Source organism: Monodelphis domestica, chromosome 1, assembly GCF_027887165.1.
Source record: "Monodelphis domestica isolate mMonDom1 chromosome 1, mMonDom1.pri, whole genome shotgun sequence".
NCBI classification, from domain to species: Eukaryota; Metazoa; Chordata; class Mammalia; order Didelphimorphia; family Didelphidae; genus Monodelphis; species Monodelphis domestica.
The window spans coordinates 718,644,484-718,660,167 of NC_077227.1; the positions used below are offsets into that span (position 1 = coordinate 718,644,484).

Genomic DNA, 15,684 nt, shown 5'->3' on the forward strand with positions numbered 1-15,684 from the left:
CCAATGAAAGGGGAGTCAGCCTTATCACTCACCATGAGATTGTCTAAGGGAAGCAGTCTCAGGTCTCATGCACAAGCTCCTCCATGGCCAAGTCCCTCTTGCAGGAAGTGATGTGAAATGTAAAGGCAGTTCTTTATGTCACTTCCTGTGTCTTACATGTACCAATGGTGGCTTAAATTTGGCTTTGGGCAGCCCAGGGGGTCAGTCAGTTGTTTTTGATTTGTCACTTGCTAGCACACTCAGGTCATAGACCTTCCTCCCCCACACTCAATCCTTTCGTGGGGATGTATACATTCCTGGTTGCTAAAATTCTAAAGACTAGGCAGGGTGGAGTAAATCTAAAATTCACACCACTAGGGGCTTGACTATAATAGTCATAGTTGCTCTCCAGTACAACTTAAAGGAAGCTGGTTCTGCCATCATTCACTGGGAATAGCCAGCTCACACAGAACTGTTAGTTGGAGCAAAAACACTTGGATCAACCCAAAGCAGTTACAAGCTCTGAAATGGTGTTTCCAGTCATTATTCAAAGGGAAACCATAGCTGGGCCCCAAATGCAAGGGATAGCTATTTCATATCAGTTTATTGAGGCATATTTGGAAAGAAATCAAAATACACTTTGTTAAACCTTTAAATATGTTTAATCTTTTCATATTTGTAGTAACAATAAATCTTTCAATACATTAATAATAATAAATAAGGAACATAATTTGAGATATAAATACATGTATGTATATCTACACATACGAATAAATATTTATTAAGTACCTACAATGTGCTATCCTCTGTGAAATAACTTCCTCTTCACTAAAAGCTTACATTATAATGGGAGAAACAACAACTTTTATATAAGCAAATAAAGAATAAGTATTCAGTGAATGAATATAGGTACATAGAAAGAAGGTGAATACAAGGTAGTTTGGGAGAAAGGACACTAGCAGCCAGGAAGATCAGGAAAGACTTAAGGCAGAAGATGGGGGTCATTTTGTTAGTCTGCTCTTTCCAGACATGAATGCCCAGGTTTTGCAGCGAAACAACCCATAGATGTATCCATTTTTGCATCTTTGAAACACTTTGTGTTTGTACAGCCCCTCTCAAACCTCATCTGGAGTCATGTGTTCAGTTCTAGGCATCCTGGTTTAAGAAGGTTTCTGATAAGCAGGAGAACATTCAGAATGAGGCAATAAGGATAGAAAGGAGTCTGGATGGAGTCCATGGCATTTCAGAATAGATTGAATGAAGTGGAGATATTTAGCCCGGAGAAGAATAGACCCAGAGGAGCTCTGAGAGCTCTGCTCAAGTATTTGAAAGGCTGTTACATGGTGGAGGGATTAGATTTGTTCTCTTTGGTCCCAAGAGGGCTGGCCCAGGATCAATGGGTGGTGGCTGAAAAGGGACCAATTTAGGTTTGCTGTCAGGAAAAAAGCTAATAAATATCTTTCAAAGAATTAAAGCTGTCCCATAGTGGAATGGACTACCTCTTGAGGAGATAGTCTTCCCTTCCTTGAAGATCTTCAAACCAAGGCTGGTTAAACACTTGTTAGCTATGATCTGTTAGAGACAGGATTTTTTTCATGGACAATTTGGATTAGTTGGTCACTGAAGGGCTCCTCTCACTCTTGAATGTTGTGATTTCATGGTTCAGAGGCCCTCAAAAAGTTTGATAGAAATGATCATCTTGATAGCACTTCTGTTCTAGATAGGAAGGAGATATAGAAGTTCCCTATCTTAAAGATGGTGAACTCAGCTATACTACTTATCTGAAACCCACTCAGCAAATAAAGATGAGAAGGGAAATAGGAAGTTTTCTAAGCAACAGACAAAAAGATTCTGGTTGTTTTACCTTCTACATTCTACATATGTCTCAATTTTTCTCCTTCCTCACTTCATCCCTCCATAATATAATTAGAATAATGCCAACATCTCTAATAGTGTTGCTCTCAGATGGTTATGGTCAGTTGTAGTCTGCCTCATAAAAGAGCCATAAAGAATATTAATATTAAAATGATCAGCTCTTTGTAAAATATAGGATATTCTCCAACTAGTAAATGATCATCTTGAGCTAGTACTAGGTCCACTGGACTGTGGCAACTCTTTCACAAACATTCATTTAGAATAACAGAGGCTTATCCCAAAGCCATATGCATAGCACATGACTAAGAGTAAAGGATTTGGTTACATCATGTACGTAGTACATACCAGCTTGGTACAATAGACTACAGCAGTATGATTCAGTGGAAAGCATGGTGGCTCTGTAGTTCGGGTGTGGGTTCAACTACTGCCTCTGACACTTCATATGTGGGACCATGGGCAAGCAGTTTCCTCACCTTCAAAATGAGGATGTTGGAGAAGAAGGTCTTGGAGGTTGCCTCCCAAATCCTCTGATGAGATTACTGTGGAGGTCCTTTCCTCCTCCCAAACTTTGTGCTTTATGCATCAGTCACTAGGAAGTGAATAAGAGAAGGCAGTCCTTCAGCCATGTGCATCAACTGATCTTCCATGGGGGATGTAGCCAGATACAGTTCTGGATTGGCAACAGAGTTAAAGGTGCAGTAATTCTGAGGGTCTAACTGGTAGAAGAGGATATTACTCGTAGAACCATCAATCCATTTAGGTGTCTCTGGAATTTCCTACAGCAAAGAGAATAGACCAGACTTGTTAAGTGAACAGAGGGAGGCTGTAGAAGATAATCCATTTTGTCCTTTGGTGCCTGGTCTACCAGATGCAACATTCCCCTCTCCCCAAGAATAATGGCAAATGGATTCTTAAGGACAGATTTCAGCCCACTTGATTGAGAGGCATCCTGGATGAGCAGTGACAGCTGCCCCTGGACACATGCCCTTGTACAGCAGGGAGAATGGTGAAAGGGGCAGTCAGGGGTATGGTGGGTGGGCAGAGGGAGGTAGGAGCATCTCATCCTCTTCTTTGTGTTATATAGGGTTAAGTGCTAAAGGTTGCTAAGCTTTCAGAATTGGTGACTCCATTTTCCTTTCTGTGTCTTAGCCATTGAATATATGGGGTAAAGGAAAGTAGGAAAGGGGTCTGAAGCTCAGCTGCTAGTATTGTCTCTGTCCTGTCCAGTGTCCCTCTGTACATGTAGCAACAGAATAATGAGAGCCTGGACTGTTCTCCCTCCCTATTTCCCCCTCTAGGCTTCCCTAGTTTCCTTCAGTTCTCAGCTTAAATCCCACAGCCTGCAAGAACCTCTTCTAGATTTCCAAAATGCTAAAAACCTTCTTTTTTAAGATTCTATGTAGTTTGCCTTGCATATGTCTTCTATGCACATTTTTTTTGCTTGTTTTCTCCCTCATTAGAATGTCAGCTCCCTGAGGACAGGAGCTGTTCTGATTTCTCTTTGTCTCCCTGGCACTTAGCACAGTGACTGGGACATAGTGAGTACTTAGTAAATATCCCTGTTGAATTGACGTTTAGAGTTTTGGAGAGCAGGTAGAAAGAGCAAGGATTATCTCCCACAGGCCTGGGTTTGGGGGTTCAGCTGTGAGTTTGGGGTCATCAACTTTACCTGCAGATCACAGATTTATTCATCTGTCAAATATTTATTGAGAGCCTTGTTTGTGCCAGGCACTTTGCAAAGTCACATGTGGGATACCCTCAAGGAATTTATAATCTAGGAGGAATTGGAACTGACAACATGGGCATTTTAAATAGTGCATCTGCTAGCATTTCAGGTTAACCAAAATCTTCTAAAAATTGGGGTGGGGGAAGTTCTATGAGAATAATACAATTAGGGGAGTCCTGACCACCCCATGTATAGCAGCTTCTCAGCCTCTGGTAGCTTGCTCATCTTCTAGCAAAGCTGGTAAATAAATGCCAAGCCATTCTAGCCCCTTTAGGAGGAAGTTGGGTAAGTTGTGCCCATCAGCTCTACCTGCTGTGAGTAGAACTATAAAACCATCAAAGTTGGATTTGATGCCAAGTCTAGGTGAGTGTGAGCTTTTCTTTAATATGGAAACCTTCTGGTTTGTCCATGGGCTGGTAGCTAGACCCTCCCTATGCAGGCAACCCCCAACTTAAATCCAATTGCATTATGTTCTGCTTTGCTAAAATTTGGTTTAACTTGATAGGCTAAATTCTGCTCATCTGCTAGTTCAGGGAAAGAAGGAAGGGAAGAAGGTCTGGCATGATCTTTTTCTGATGAAACCTTAATGGTTCTTTGTGATTATTGCTGCCCTTTCTACATATTCTCCATCCATCTCTTTCTAATTATTTTCTGTCCATCCAAGGTTTCATCTAGAAGTTGGGTACATGTAGATTGGATGAAAATATAAATATTATATTAACATGCTTACCAAATAATTACATATCAGTATACTAGATTACCATAATATACAGTATGCAATCTTGTATAATAAATGGTTATATCATATTATATAATACATATGCTGAATAGTATAAAATATGATCCAATTCAGGATGATGGAGTCAGGAACCAAAAGGATTTCTCAGGGTTAGGGCCCTGGGCTGAACTTCCGAAGGTGAAATTCAATAGAGGGGAACACTGAGTCTGACACTCAGCTGCAAAATAAACTCCCTTCCCAAGTAGATGCTGGAGAAGCAGCATTAGAGATCTCAGTCATTGTTCTGGCAAAGATTTGGGACGTGTAGCCGATTTAAGTTCAACATGAGCCACTAGTCTGATGAGGAAGCCCCAAAAGCTAACATGAGTCCCTTAAAAGAGCTAGAGCTTCCAGAAATAGGAGGAGGAGGTAGCCCTGCTGCTACTCCTGCCAGACCTCAGCTGGACTATGTGTGCAGTTAGGGGCTCTGTCATTTCAGAAGGACGTGGATTATCTGGAAAGGCTCTAAAGAAGCAAGTCAGGTGGAAAGAGTCTCGACCCCTTGTAATATGAGGACTGGTCAAAGAAATTGGGATGTTTTGTCTATTTGGGGCTCCCAGGTCACCCTCCTGAACCACACCGAGTTCTGAAATTCCTGACTTTTTTTCAGAATGAAAAGTTCAGAAACTTAGTTCTACCTCACCCTGGTCCTGATGAGCCTGATGAGGCTCCTTTGGGAGCTCCCTGAACCATTTCAGATTTTAATACTACAAAGATGGGAGAAGGAAGGCAGGAAGATGACTGAAGCTGAGTAGAAAGGGGGTGGCTCAGTCTTCTTCAAAATCCTGCCAGGAATACAAAATCTTGGGATCATCTTAAAGATTGCTCACCTCTAGGTATACAGGTTCCTTTTCCTTCCCTGCTGCCACGTACAGGTTTGTGTTTGAGATCCTTAAAGTCACAGGGATCACATAATGTGGTATAGGTCCTAAGTTTGCATACATGCCTATATCAAATATCACTGGGGGAAAAAAAAGAAAAAAAGGAGGCTTTTTTTTCTATAGAAAATGTCTACAGAGCTTCAAGGTTTACAAAACACTTTAAATATGTTATCTCATTTGATCCTCACAATAACTCCATGAAATAGATGCTTTTATCATCCTCATCTTGTAGATAAAGAAACTGAGACAGAAAGGTAAACATTAAGTGGCTTTCTATAGTGACACAAATACTTAAATCCCAGACTTGAAATCGAGTCTCCTTGATTCCAAGTCCAGTTGTCACTACCTCACTTAGCTGCCTAATACAGTGATAGAATCTAAGGAAGTATGCAGAGCTATCTTCCTAAGCAGATTAAAAATTTCCAGAGAGAAGCAGCTAAGTGTCTGACACTAGATTTGAACTTAGGTCTTCCTGACTCTGGGATCCATGTTCTATCCAAAGCACCACCAGCTGCCCATATTAGACTCTAAATGAAATATAGTGAATGAATACCAGGGAGTTTTCCTTTTCCTGATCCATTCTAAGGGGAAAATTACGATATGATCCAGATATACTTATTTTGCCCATTTCTTTTACAAGTTAGGTAACGAGGCTCTGTTGGCCATAGGATCACAAAGTTTGGCAAAGTTCCTTACAAATATGATCTTATTTTAGGCTCACATTTTAGACATCCCAGGAAGGTAGGCATTCTTATCACCTCCATTTTACAGAAGAAACGGAGGCAGGCAGAGGCGAAGTGTCTGAGGTTGGCTTTGATCTTAGATTTTTCCTGACTCCAATTCCATTGTTCTAATAGCCATTACACCATCCAGTACTAACACTCCAGAGCCAGTATCCTTTCTGCTGTACCATGCTCCCTTTTAATTTTAATTTTCAGAAACCTTGCTTTAAAGTTAGCCAGTCTGTCACCAAACATTTATTTTGGTGATATTGTTTTACTTTCTCTTTCTTTTAAAAATCATTATGCTGTTTGGGGTAAAACACTAAACATGGGCTGAAGGGATCATTGGTCTCGCTCAGTTTGATATTACTCATGTGTCGTATTGAGTGAACATTAACTATCAAGTTAAGTTGCCTATTGAAGACATGTTGAATGAATATTTGGGAATTTGTATTTTCTTGAACTGTTTTAAGGCATGGAATTATAACTTTCTCTAAATGTGCCTGACTCATGGTTGGCCCTTAATAAATACCTCTTTGGAAGAGATCAATAAACCTGGAAGAGACCTTAGAGATCATGAAATCCAATCTCCTAATATTTTAAATGAGGAAACTGAGACTCCAAGACATTAATGATTTGTTCAAGGTCACATAGCTCATTAGTGGCACAACCTGGTCTCCATACTCCTTAACCAATGGTCTTTCCTTCCCATCATTTGTTGCTATTGAGTCATGTCACCCTCCATGGGTTTTCTTGGCAAAGATACTGGAGTGGTTGGCTATTCTCTTCTCCATCTCATTTTATAGATGGGGAAAACGAGGTTAAGTGACTTATCTAGGGTGATACAGCTAGTAAATCTACTGTCTGAGGCTGAATTTGAATTCAGTAGTCCTGAATCCAAGTCTGGTACTCTATCCATTGTACCACTTGACTGCCATTTCCACATTGACCACATCCAAAAATATACATCTTATTTTTCATATTAGTTTCTCTCTGGGATTTGGTAAGGCAGCACTGTGATCTCCTCCATCTTTGAAAATGAACAATAGGAGAAGCCAGGGACCCAAAGAGTTTTTTCCTCTGAAAAGTAGAGTTTGATGAACAAGAGAAAAAGAAGTAAGCAGAGTTCATAATTTACCTTCAGGCGTGCTGCCCTGTATTGGAACAGCTTTGAGGTTCTTTCCTGTTTTTATTATTCCTCGGGCCATTTGGTCATACAGTGTTTGTTTGAAGGTATAGGAAATGAATCTAAAATCCATCTTGTTTTGAAGGGCGAAGGAAGCTGCTGCGTATTTGGTTACATCTAGAAAACAACAACCATCATTAATACTTTGCCTCAAGTAAACATTATGGATTCTAATCTATGGATTGCAAAAACATCTCATGCAAAGTTAAATGACATGCCCAAGGTTGCTCAGCCAGTTATTAGTTTCTCTGTTCTATTACACTGCTTCTTTACTGTGCCCTGGGACCTGGTCCTTGACTGAAGGAGGGAAATGATGCTCACGACAACCCATATTCTCTTTCCTATTTTTAAAATTGAACTAGTAACATTGACAGTTGTAATGCAGGCCACTTTATCCAATGACTCTCTGATGGCTAATATTAAATGAAACTTAAAGCACCAAACACCGAAAGATGTCTATCATAATGTTTGCATCCAGCCCTGGAACTTTGTAGAGACTCCTAAATGGTCTTTCAGAAGAATTTGGCCAAGCTTTCAACCACAGAGGCTGAGTTCCTCAGCTAGGAAAAATCATGGATGGATAATGCCTACCATCCAGACTGATTTGCAATTAAATAGCCCATGTAGCTTATCTATTAGGCCATATACCTTGTTGAACAGATGCTGAAAATGGACAGAGAAGTGGTACCAGAATGGAAGATAAAGAGTAGAACAGGATGGATTGCCTTTGGGAAACTGAATAGTGCTTTTAGTCACTTCTCTCTCATCCTGAAGGTGTGTGTGTGTAAGGCCCATTTAAAAAATATCATTCTTCTAATGATGCTGTATGACTACAAGTCATGGAATTGCATAGCATCTGAAGAACTAAAATTATGAGTCACCCAAAGAAAAATTGTGAAGCAATTTTGGGGCAAGAGTTGGCTATAACAAACCATAAGTTACTAGGGAACAGCAAGATGACTCATTTGGAAGAATATTGGATTTGGAATCAGAAGAGGTAGATTGTGATCTTGATTCTGCTTCTTACCCCTTGGGTGACTTTAAGAGAGTCATCTACCCTTTCTGGACTTCAGTTTCTCCATCAATAAAATGGAAAGTTGAATGTCCTCTGAGGCCACTCCCATTCCTAAAGCTATGATCCCATGATGTTTAAAGTATGAAAGAAAACAAAGGTGAACAAGTCAGAAATTGAGGATGAAGGATAATTAATGGAGAGCCTCCTAGGCAATGTTAAGAGATCTAGAAGAAGATTCCTCAGTACATAAGGGGAAGGCCTCCAGATAGAGAATCTGAGTTGAGTAGGCCAAAAGTCACATAGGATGAGGTGTAGATTGGTTGCCATCTGTACCCTTGGAGACAGTTCCCTCATTGATAAAATCATAGTCATCAACATGCTGAAATAGCATTTCCCAATGAATCTACTCTGGGGAATTACTAATGACTCCAATAAGCATTTAAAGAATGGGAGAATTTAGAGCTCTAGATCATGCTGATTTAGAAGGAATTCAGCACAGGAGGAGGTACCAGGGGATTAATATAAGTTGCTATAAAAGATCAGTCTCCTTTTAACTGGTAGCTTCAGTCAGGGTGAGTGTCATTAACTACAATTTCTTTCAATTCAATCAACATTTATTAAGAACTTTTGTGTACCTGAGGACTCTCTAAGTCTTAGGGATACAAAGTCAGGTATGATAAATAATCTCTTCTCTCAAGGAATTGATCATCTACCAATGAAGTGCTAACAAATTAGTTTAAGATCATTTGATTAAAAATTAGGAGAATAAGGAAGGAACACATTCTTGGAATGTGTGAATGAGGTAAGGATGGTCTGAACCTTCTAGGAAGGAAAGAATTCTAAGAGCTAGACAGAAAGAGGGCGTACACTGTGGGAATGGAAGACAAAATCTTGGAGGTGGGAAGTGAAAGGCTGTGATTAGAAAAAGGCAAGAAGGCCAATTTGGCTGGAATGAAAAGTAGTTGGAACAGAAATTGTAATAAAATACAAAATCTCAGATGAAAACTAGAATAGTGGTCAAGTTAAGGGGTTGGTTTATACTAGAGGCAATAGGGAATAGCTGAAACTGCTTGAGTAAGAGTGACATGTTAAGAGTATTGTTCTGAGAAGGTTGTTTTGGCCATTGAATGGAGGATGGATTAAAGAAGGGAGAGCCTGGAAACCAGGAGTCTAGTTTAGGAAGCTGTTGCCTTTGCCCAGGTAAAAGATGTGGAAAGTTAGAGTTAGAATGATGGCTATCTTAGTGGAGAGAAGGGCATGGATGTGAGAGATGTTATGGAAATAGAACTGAAAAGAGTTGGCAACTAATTGTATATAGGGTTTGGGTGAGGGAGAAAGAAGTATAGGAGATGACGGAGAGATTATGAACCTGGATGATTAGAAGGATGATGGTACCCTCTCCCAAAATAGGAAGTTTGCAGGAGAGAGGGATTTAGGGGGAAGGTAACCAGCCTGTTTTGAGCATGTTGAGTTTGAGGTGACCATTAGAATTCAGGAAAGAGAAGAGGTCTAGCTCTCTATATGTAAAGGTCATCTAAATAGCGTTAATAATTGAGTTCATGGGAACTGAAGAGCTTTAGCAGGGCCCCAACAATTTGGAGGTCATGGATGATGATCCCGCAAAAGAAACTGAGAGTTGTCAGAAGGTTGGTGGAGAAGAGAGAGTAAGGTCACACAAATGGAGATCCTGGAGGAATTTTCAGGAGGCAAGGGTTACCTGGCAAAGTACCTCTGCATCGCTCAGGCCATCTTCCCTCCAAAGAGGAAGATAAACAAGTACAGGTTCTCATGTTGTACAAGCCACAAATGCTATATTTCCCTCTAGGGCCACAAGAATCTCCAGATATCCACATTCCAAAGTGTAATGGGAAAAGGATAGAGATAGAATAAGACACGTCCAAACTGTTCCTCCTCAGCCTTCTGCCAGCTAAAATCCTTTCCCTTGAATTCCTAGTCTGTGCCTTAAAGACAGTCTTCTGCTTCTCTTAAATCTTATCCTACAAAAGGAACTTATTAGACACAGTTAATAATTCCCAGAGAAGATTCCGTTGGAAATGTCATTTAAAATACTGATGACTGTGATCTCATTGATAAAGATACTTTCTCCATAAAGGTACAGATAGTAACAATCTATACTTTCTCTACATTTTTGAATTTGGACTCAATATCACCCATACTTTCTTATTCTCATTCATTCGTAAATGGAAAAAAGGACATTAGTATTGACCTTTATCCTTTTCTGGAAGGCTGTCATTGTCAGAAGGGTAATGATTTTTGAAGGGACGCCTCTTCTTTTTGACTTTCCTTTGGGATACTGGTGCTGCCATACCCTCTTGGAAATTAAGCTGGTGGGCCTTCTTAGAAAACTCAGGGCTTGACCACCTCTCTTTGTGGTGTGAGCTGAAGCTAGGGTAGAAGGAGTCCTGTGGGGAAAGAAAAATATGGTTGAGAAAATACCAGGGAAATAAGCTTCCTTCTTCAGGAAGTCTATTCTTCCTTTTTCTTTCTTTCCCTTTATTTGTTCCTGCTCCCTATTTCTCCCTTCCTCCACTTCTTTCTCTTCCCCTCTCAACATCTGATTAGCTTATCATATTACACCTCAGAATTCCTGAACTTGAGAGATACACCAGCCTCAGTTTCCCTGGTAGCTATGAGCACCATGCCTGCCTTTATATCTTTTCAAATCTAGTATTCCACAATAGATTCACAGAAGGTTGGTCCCATTTACATGAAGAATAGATCATCCCAAACTTCCCTTCATTCTTTCCTTATATTTGATCTCTTAAGTATTGAAACTCCATTTTACTGAATTTAGTGAGTTATTTTCTGGGTGCCTTAGAAACTATTTGCAAGATCTCCAGTATAAGTTGTGATTATAGAGCAACAACAGTAGCCACTACCACAATAATGATAATAGCTGACATATAGCATTTTAAGGTTTGCAAAGCACTTTTATACCCGCCCCCCCCATGTGTTGGTCCTCAAAACAATCCTATGATACAGGTACTGTTATTATCCTTATTTCACATTTGAAGAAACTCAGCCAGAGGTCTAGTGAATTGCTTGGGGGAACATAGCCTGTCTGAGGCAGTCTTCCTGACTAAGTTCCAAACTCTAATCACTAGTCTAAAGAACCTATTCATCCAAATGAATGTTGTTCTGGGGCAGCTTGGTGGTATACAGTGCCAGGCCTGGAGTCAGAAGGACTTGGGTTCAAATATGGCCTCAGACACTTAACTGTGTCACTCTGGGCAAGTCACTTAACCCCATTGCCTGGCCCTTGCCCTTCTGTCTTAGATTTGCTGTTAAGATAGAAAGAGTTAAAAAAGTGACCAAATAAATGTTGTTTCTCAAAGTGGCCATCTTGAGTAACTATGCACTCATTTTTCAAATTATGCACTTTTCTAGGAATTCTATTATTCCTTAAAAGATTTAGAAGTTCCTTTTGGGGCATTTCCTTCATGGAATTCTTTGAGAAGTGACAGCATCCCTGAAGTAAGGATGTAGCTTCCCAAGATGATGAATTTAAAGGGGACAGCACTCACAAAGGCAACCTCTTTGTTTGAAAATTCTGGAACATTAAAAGAAGAAGTAGTCCCTTGTCTTCTAGGCATAGTTCATATAACCTAGGAGTGAGTTACTCAGATTACATTCATTACATAACTTGAAGAACGACACCTTTACTAAGGCAGCAGGAGTAGAGAGAAGGCAGCTGATATGAGGGATGCTGTTGTAAGACTTGAATATCAGAGATAGAAAGAGGAACTGGCCAAAGACGACTCCAGAATTAGAACATGGTGGCCAGGTGAATCATTATGCCACAGACAGAAATAGTAAGATTGGAAGAAAGAGTAGATTTGGAGAGAGGAAGATAATCTTGGTTTTGGATATGTTGAATTGGAGGTCTGGCAGGACAGTGTCCAAGTGGAAATTCATAATAAATCATTGGAAATGCTAGTTGGGAAGACTTAATTAAATTGTTAAAATTAAATTAAAGATAGAAATTTAAATTAAAGATAGAATTTTGATTTAAATTAAAGATAGAATTAAAGATAGAAACTTGGGAGTCATCTGGGAAGAGACTGAAGTCAAAATCACAGAAGCAAGTGATTTGCTGTGGGAAAGAGTGTAGAGAGAGAAGATGTTCAAGGATGGATTCTTGGGGAATTCCTACATTAAGGAGTTGGGAAAAGGATGAGAAGTCAAATGAAGTCAAATTGAAAGAGACAAGGAGAACTAGGAATGTGTGATATCTGTGAAGGTGAAATGAGAAGAAAGTATCCAGAGCAATTCAGGGAGGTCAAAAGTGTCAAAAATTTACAGAGCTAAGGGGGGATGAAGCCTCAAAAGACTCGACTAGATTGAATCACTAGCGATCTTAAAGCTGCTCCAAAGAGAGTAGGGTACGTTGGGGAGTGGAAGAGTTGAGGTGAATGCTAATGTCAATAAAGAGATATTAGTTCATGACATTAGAGAGCCTATGGTACAATATCAAGGCATATATTCATCTAGGTCATTGGACTTGAATCACACAGACTTAATAGGCAAGATATTTAGAGAGGACTTCAGAAAAAGGAGACAAACTATATGAGGACACAAGAGTTTGGCAAAGCAAGAAGGAGGCATTTACCAAATGTGATCGGAAGGGACCTGCTCATTAACAAATGTAAGATAAGGATTTCTCCCCAACAGAGTCTGTTTCCAAGGGTTTCTTTCATCTTGGGGATGGCCGCAGTAATGGAATCCCATCCCTTAGTTGGTGTCTGGTGTTAGAAGCCTGGCAGGCAGTTCTAAACCAACTCACTCTTCTTGGGGGAGCTAAAGTTACTGACTTAATCAGAAATTGTCTTATCTCCTTCTTCTGAAGTGCCAGTGATTGTGAACCCACTCTGCAGAATGAGAGGAGTAATAACAATCTGAGATTCCAAACAAAGGCTCACCTTCTGGCAAATTCTTCCACTCAATCAAAACTCCTCTGATTAACCCTCTTTATGGCTAAAACGTCTCCGGCAAAAGCAGTTTAAAAGTTATTTGGGATGTGTTTATTGGGTGAATGAAATAGGTCATTTAGAAGAGAGGCTGCGATATCTACATCCAAGGGAAGGGTTATTTAACCTGCCAGGGCCTCAGTTTCCTCATTTGTAAAATGATGGAATTGGATTTGCCCTCTGTGCTCTTCAAAAAACTCTAAAATCTTATGATCCTTTGCTATCATTATATTGATGGCTCAGAAAGAGCCCTTAAGGTATCTCTGTACTGGGAGAGAAAGGGACCTTTTTTAAAGGAAATCTACTGTAAGGAAATATAATCTGTTCCCATTCAACCTGGACCGAATCCACCACGAATCTACACTGGACCTCCCCACTAGGGCAGAGAGGCACCGAGAAAGATTAGATTTCTGCAAGCCCAGAAATCTCGGGAGATTTACAGCCCCTGCCTTACCTGACCCAACGAAGCTTGACCAATGTCCGAAATAAATCCTTCATTTTCACTGTAAAAACAAAGCACGGAGGAATGTTTTATTTTGTTTGTTGTTTTGCCACCACTCCTTGGCAACACATTTTAATGATCACGTTATCTCTAAGTAGTACACGCTGACAGATTCTAATCACACCAACTCTCGAGTCATCTTTAAAAATTACCTACGGCTCAAAGGACAGACACTTATGTACGTCAAACCCCGGTTGGCACAGACCCCTCTCATTCCTCCCTCGTGATCCTCGGGCCTTTGTGTTAGCAGGATAATAATTTGCTAGACGAATTAAAGAGATTTTTTAAAACCAAAATGCTTCATTTGGTTATGAGAGCAGATAGTTTAAAAAATGCCTAAATGACTCTTTTTTCCCCCAGATATCTTTCCTGTCAATTATACTATTCTTTTTTATTCATTAAACCAAGGCTGAAGGCTAACCTTCAGCAGAATGCTTTCCACCTTTCCTCCCTGCGGTTTGTTACTTTGTGTGTGTTGCAAAAAAAGAAGAAACTGTATTTCTTTAAGGTATTCAGTCATTTGAATCCTTCATGCAGTTAATAACTTTCTACCCACTAAGGAAAACAAAGGGGTGCCCCCCCCCCCCCCCAACACACACACAAGCACACACACGGTGGCAGATCTGTGTGTTTCCTTTCTCTGACAGCCCATCCCTTGTGGTTTGGCAAAGGGTTCTGAGGCTGAAATCAATCCAGAGGCCGGTTCTAGCTCGTGCCTTATCAGTCACATTCTGAAGTGCTTGTCCTTCTGGGAGAATTTCTTCCAGCTCTGTCTGGATTGTGCCTTTCCAAGGCCTTTATCTAAATCTGCCCCAATCACGCCTGTGGACGTTCCCGTTGACCTGTGCCCACGCTGGTCACAATTCCGATAACAGGACAATTCCGCTCTGACCCTCTCCCTGTGACCAGCCAGCCTGCAGACCCCTTTGCCCTTGTGGGATTAAATTAAAGGAAAATGACGGCTTACCTATGCAGCGCCTCCAACACGTCAGGGACTCTGGCCATGATAGTTTCTGCCATGACAGCAATGGAAAGGGAATAAGTTCTGATTAAATACCTTACAGGAATTATTTTATCCTCAACTCTGGGAGCCAAATGCTTTTATTGTCCCCATTTCACAGGTGAGAAAAGCCAAGTTTAAGTGACTTGCCCAGGGTCATACAGCTAGTCAATGTGTCTGAGGTCAGATTTGAACTCAAGCTCAGTACTCTAAAGCAACTCTTCAGCGGAGTCAAGCCCTCAGTCCAAGTGGAGACCAAGAGACCTAACTCTGCTCATTTGACCTCAGCTTTATGGGATTGTAGATCACCCACCAGGCTATAAGCCCGACTATGTGCCAGGCATGGTTCTAGGCACTGAGAATACAAAGAAAAAATGAAAGCACCCAGCCCTTATGGAAACAACATTCTACCAGGCACTCATGCCAGGATGGGATCTTTTTAATTTTCTTCTAAAAAATCCAGAGAGGAAAAGCAGAGGTAGATAAGGCTGTGTTTGTGTAGCCCCCAAAGGCAGGAGATGCTGAAGAGTTTCCCAGAAGGCAACAGCCCAAGTAGAAGAGCACACAGAGCTGGAGACAGAGAGTCACCCTACCTACCTGAGTGTCCTGGGGCTCTGTGTGACTGGCTCTGCTTGCCGGTGGAGTCTGGTGACTGCTGGAGCTTCCCCAAGTGCCTTTATATACACATATATGGCCCGGGAGGCGTGGTTATGTGGTTGCACAATGTCAAAAAGTCACAGGGAGGCATTTTTGCTATTCATGGTGAAGGCATTTGACCTTAGCCTGAAGGGAGGAAGTGCATTCACTAGCTATGGCTTTCAAGAGATGAGGTCTCTGGGCAGCTAGGTAGAACTGTGGGGAGAGTACCAGGCTTGGAGTCTGGGTTCAAATTTGGCCCCAGACACTTCCTAGCTTTGTGACCCTGGGCAAGTCACTTAAGCCCACTTGCCTAACTCTTGCTTTTTTAGAATGGATACTAAGATGGTAAAGGTTGAGTGAGTGAGAGAGAGAGAGAGAGAGAGAGAGAGACAG

General features: G+C 40.9%; 1 protein-coding gene across 1 annotated transcript; it reads right to left on the reverse strand.

Annotated features, from left to right (window-relative positions):
* Positions 1 to 663: 663 nt before the first annotated feature.
* IL1A (interleukin 1 alpha) lies at positions 664 to 15,295 on the reverse strand. The gene is made up of 7 exons (XM_007477574.2): positions 15,250 to 15,295; positions 14,620 to 14,665; positions 13,605 to 13,653; positions 10,390 to 10,585; positions 7,100 to 7,264; positions 5,189 to 5,319; positions 664 to 2,630 (listed from the first exon to the last, which is right to left on the reverse strand). The coding sequence occupies exons 2-7, from the start codon at positions 14,655 to 14,657 to the stop codon at positions 2,430 to 2,432; spliced, it is 780 nt and encodes a 259-aa protein (XP_007477636.1). The 5' UTR covers positions 14,658 to 14,665; positions 15,250 to 15,295; the 3' UTR covers positions 664 to 2,429.
* Positions 15,296 to 15,684: the final 389 nt, after the last annotated feature.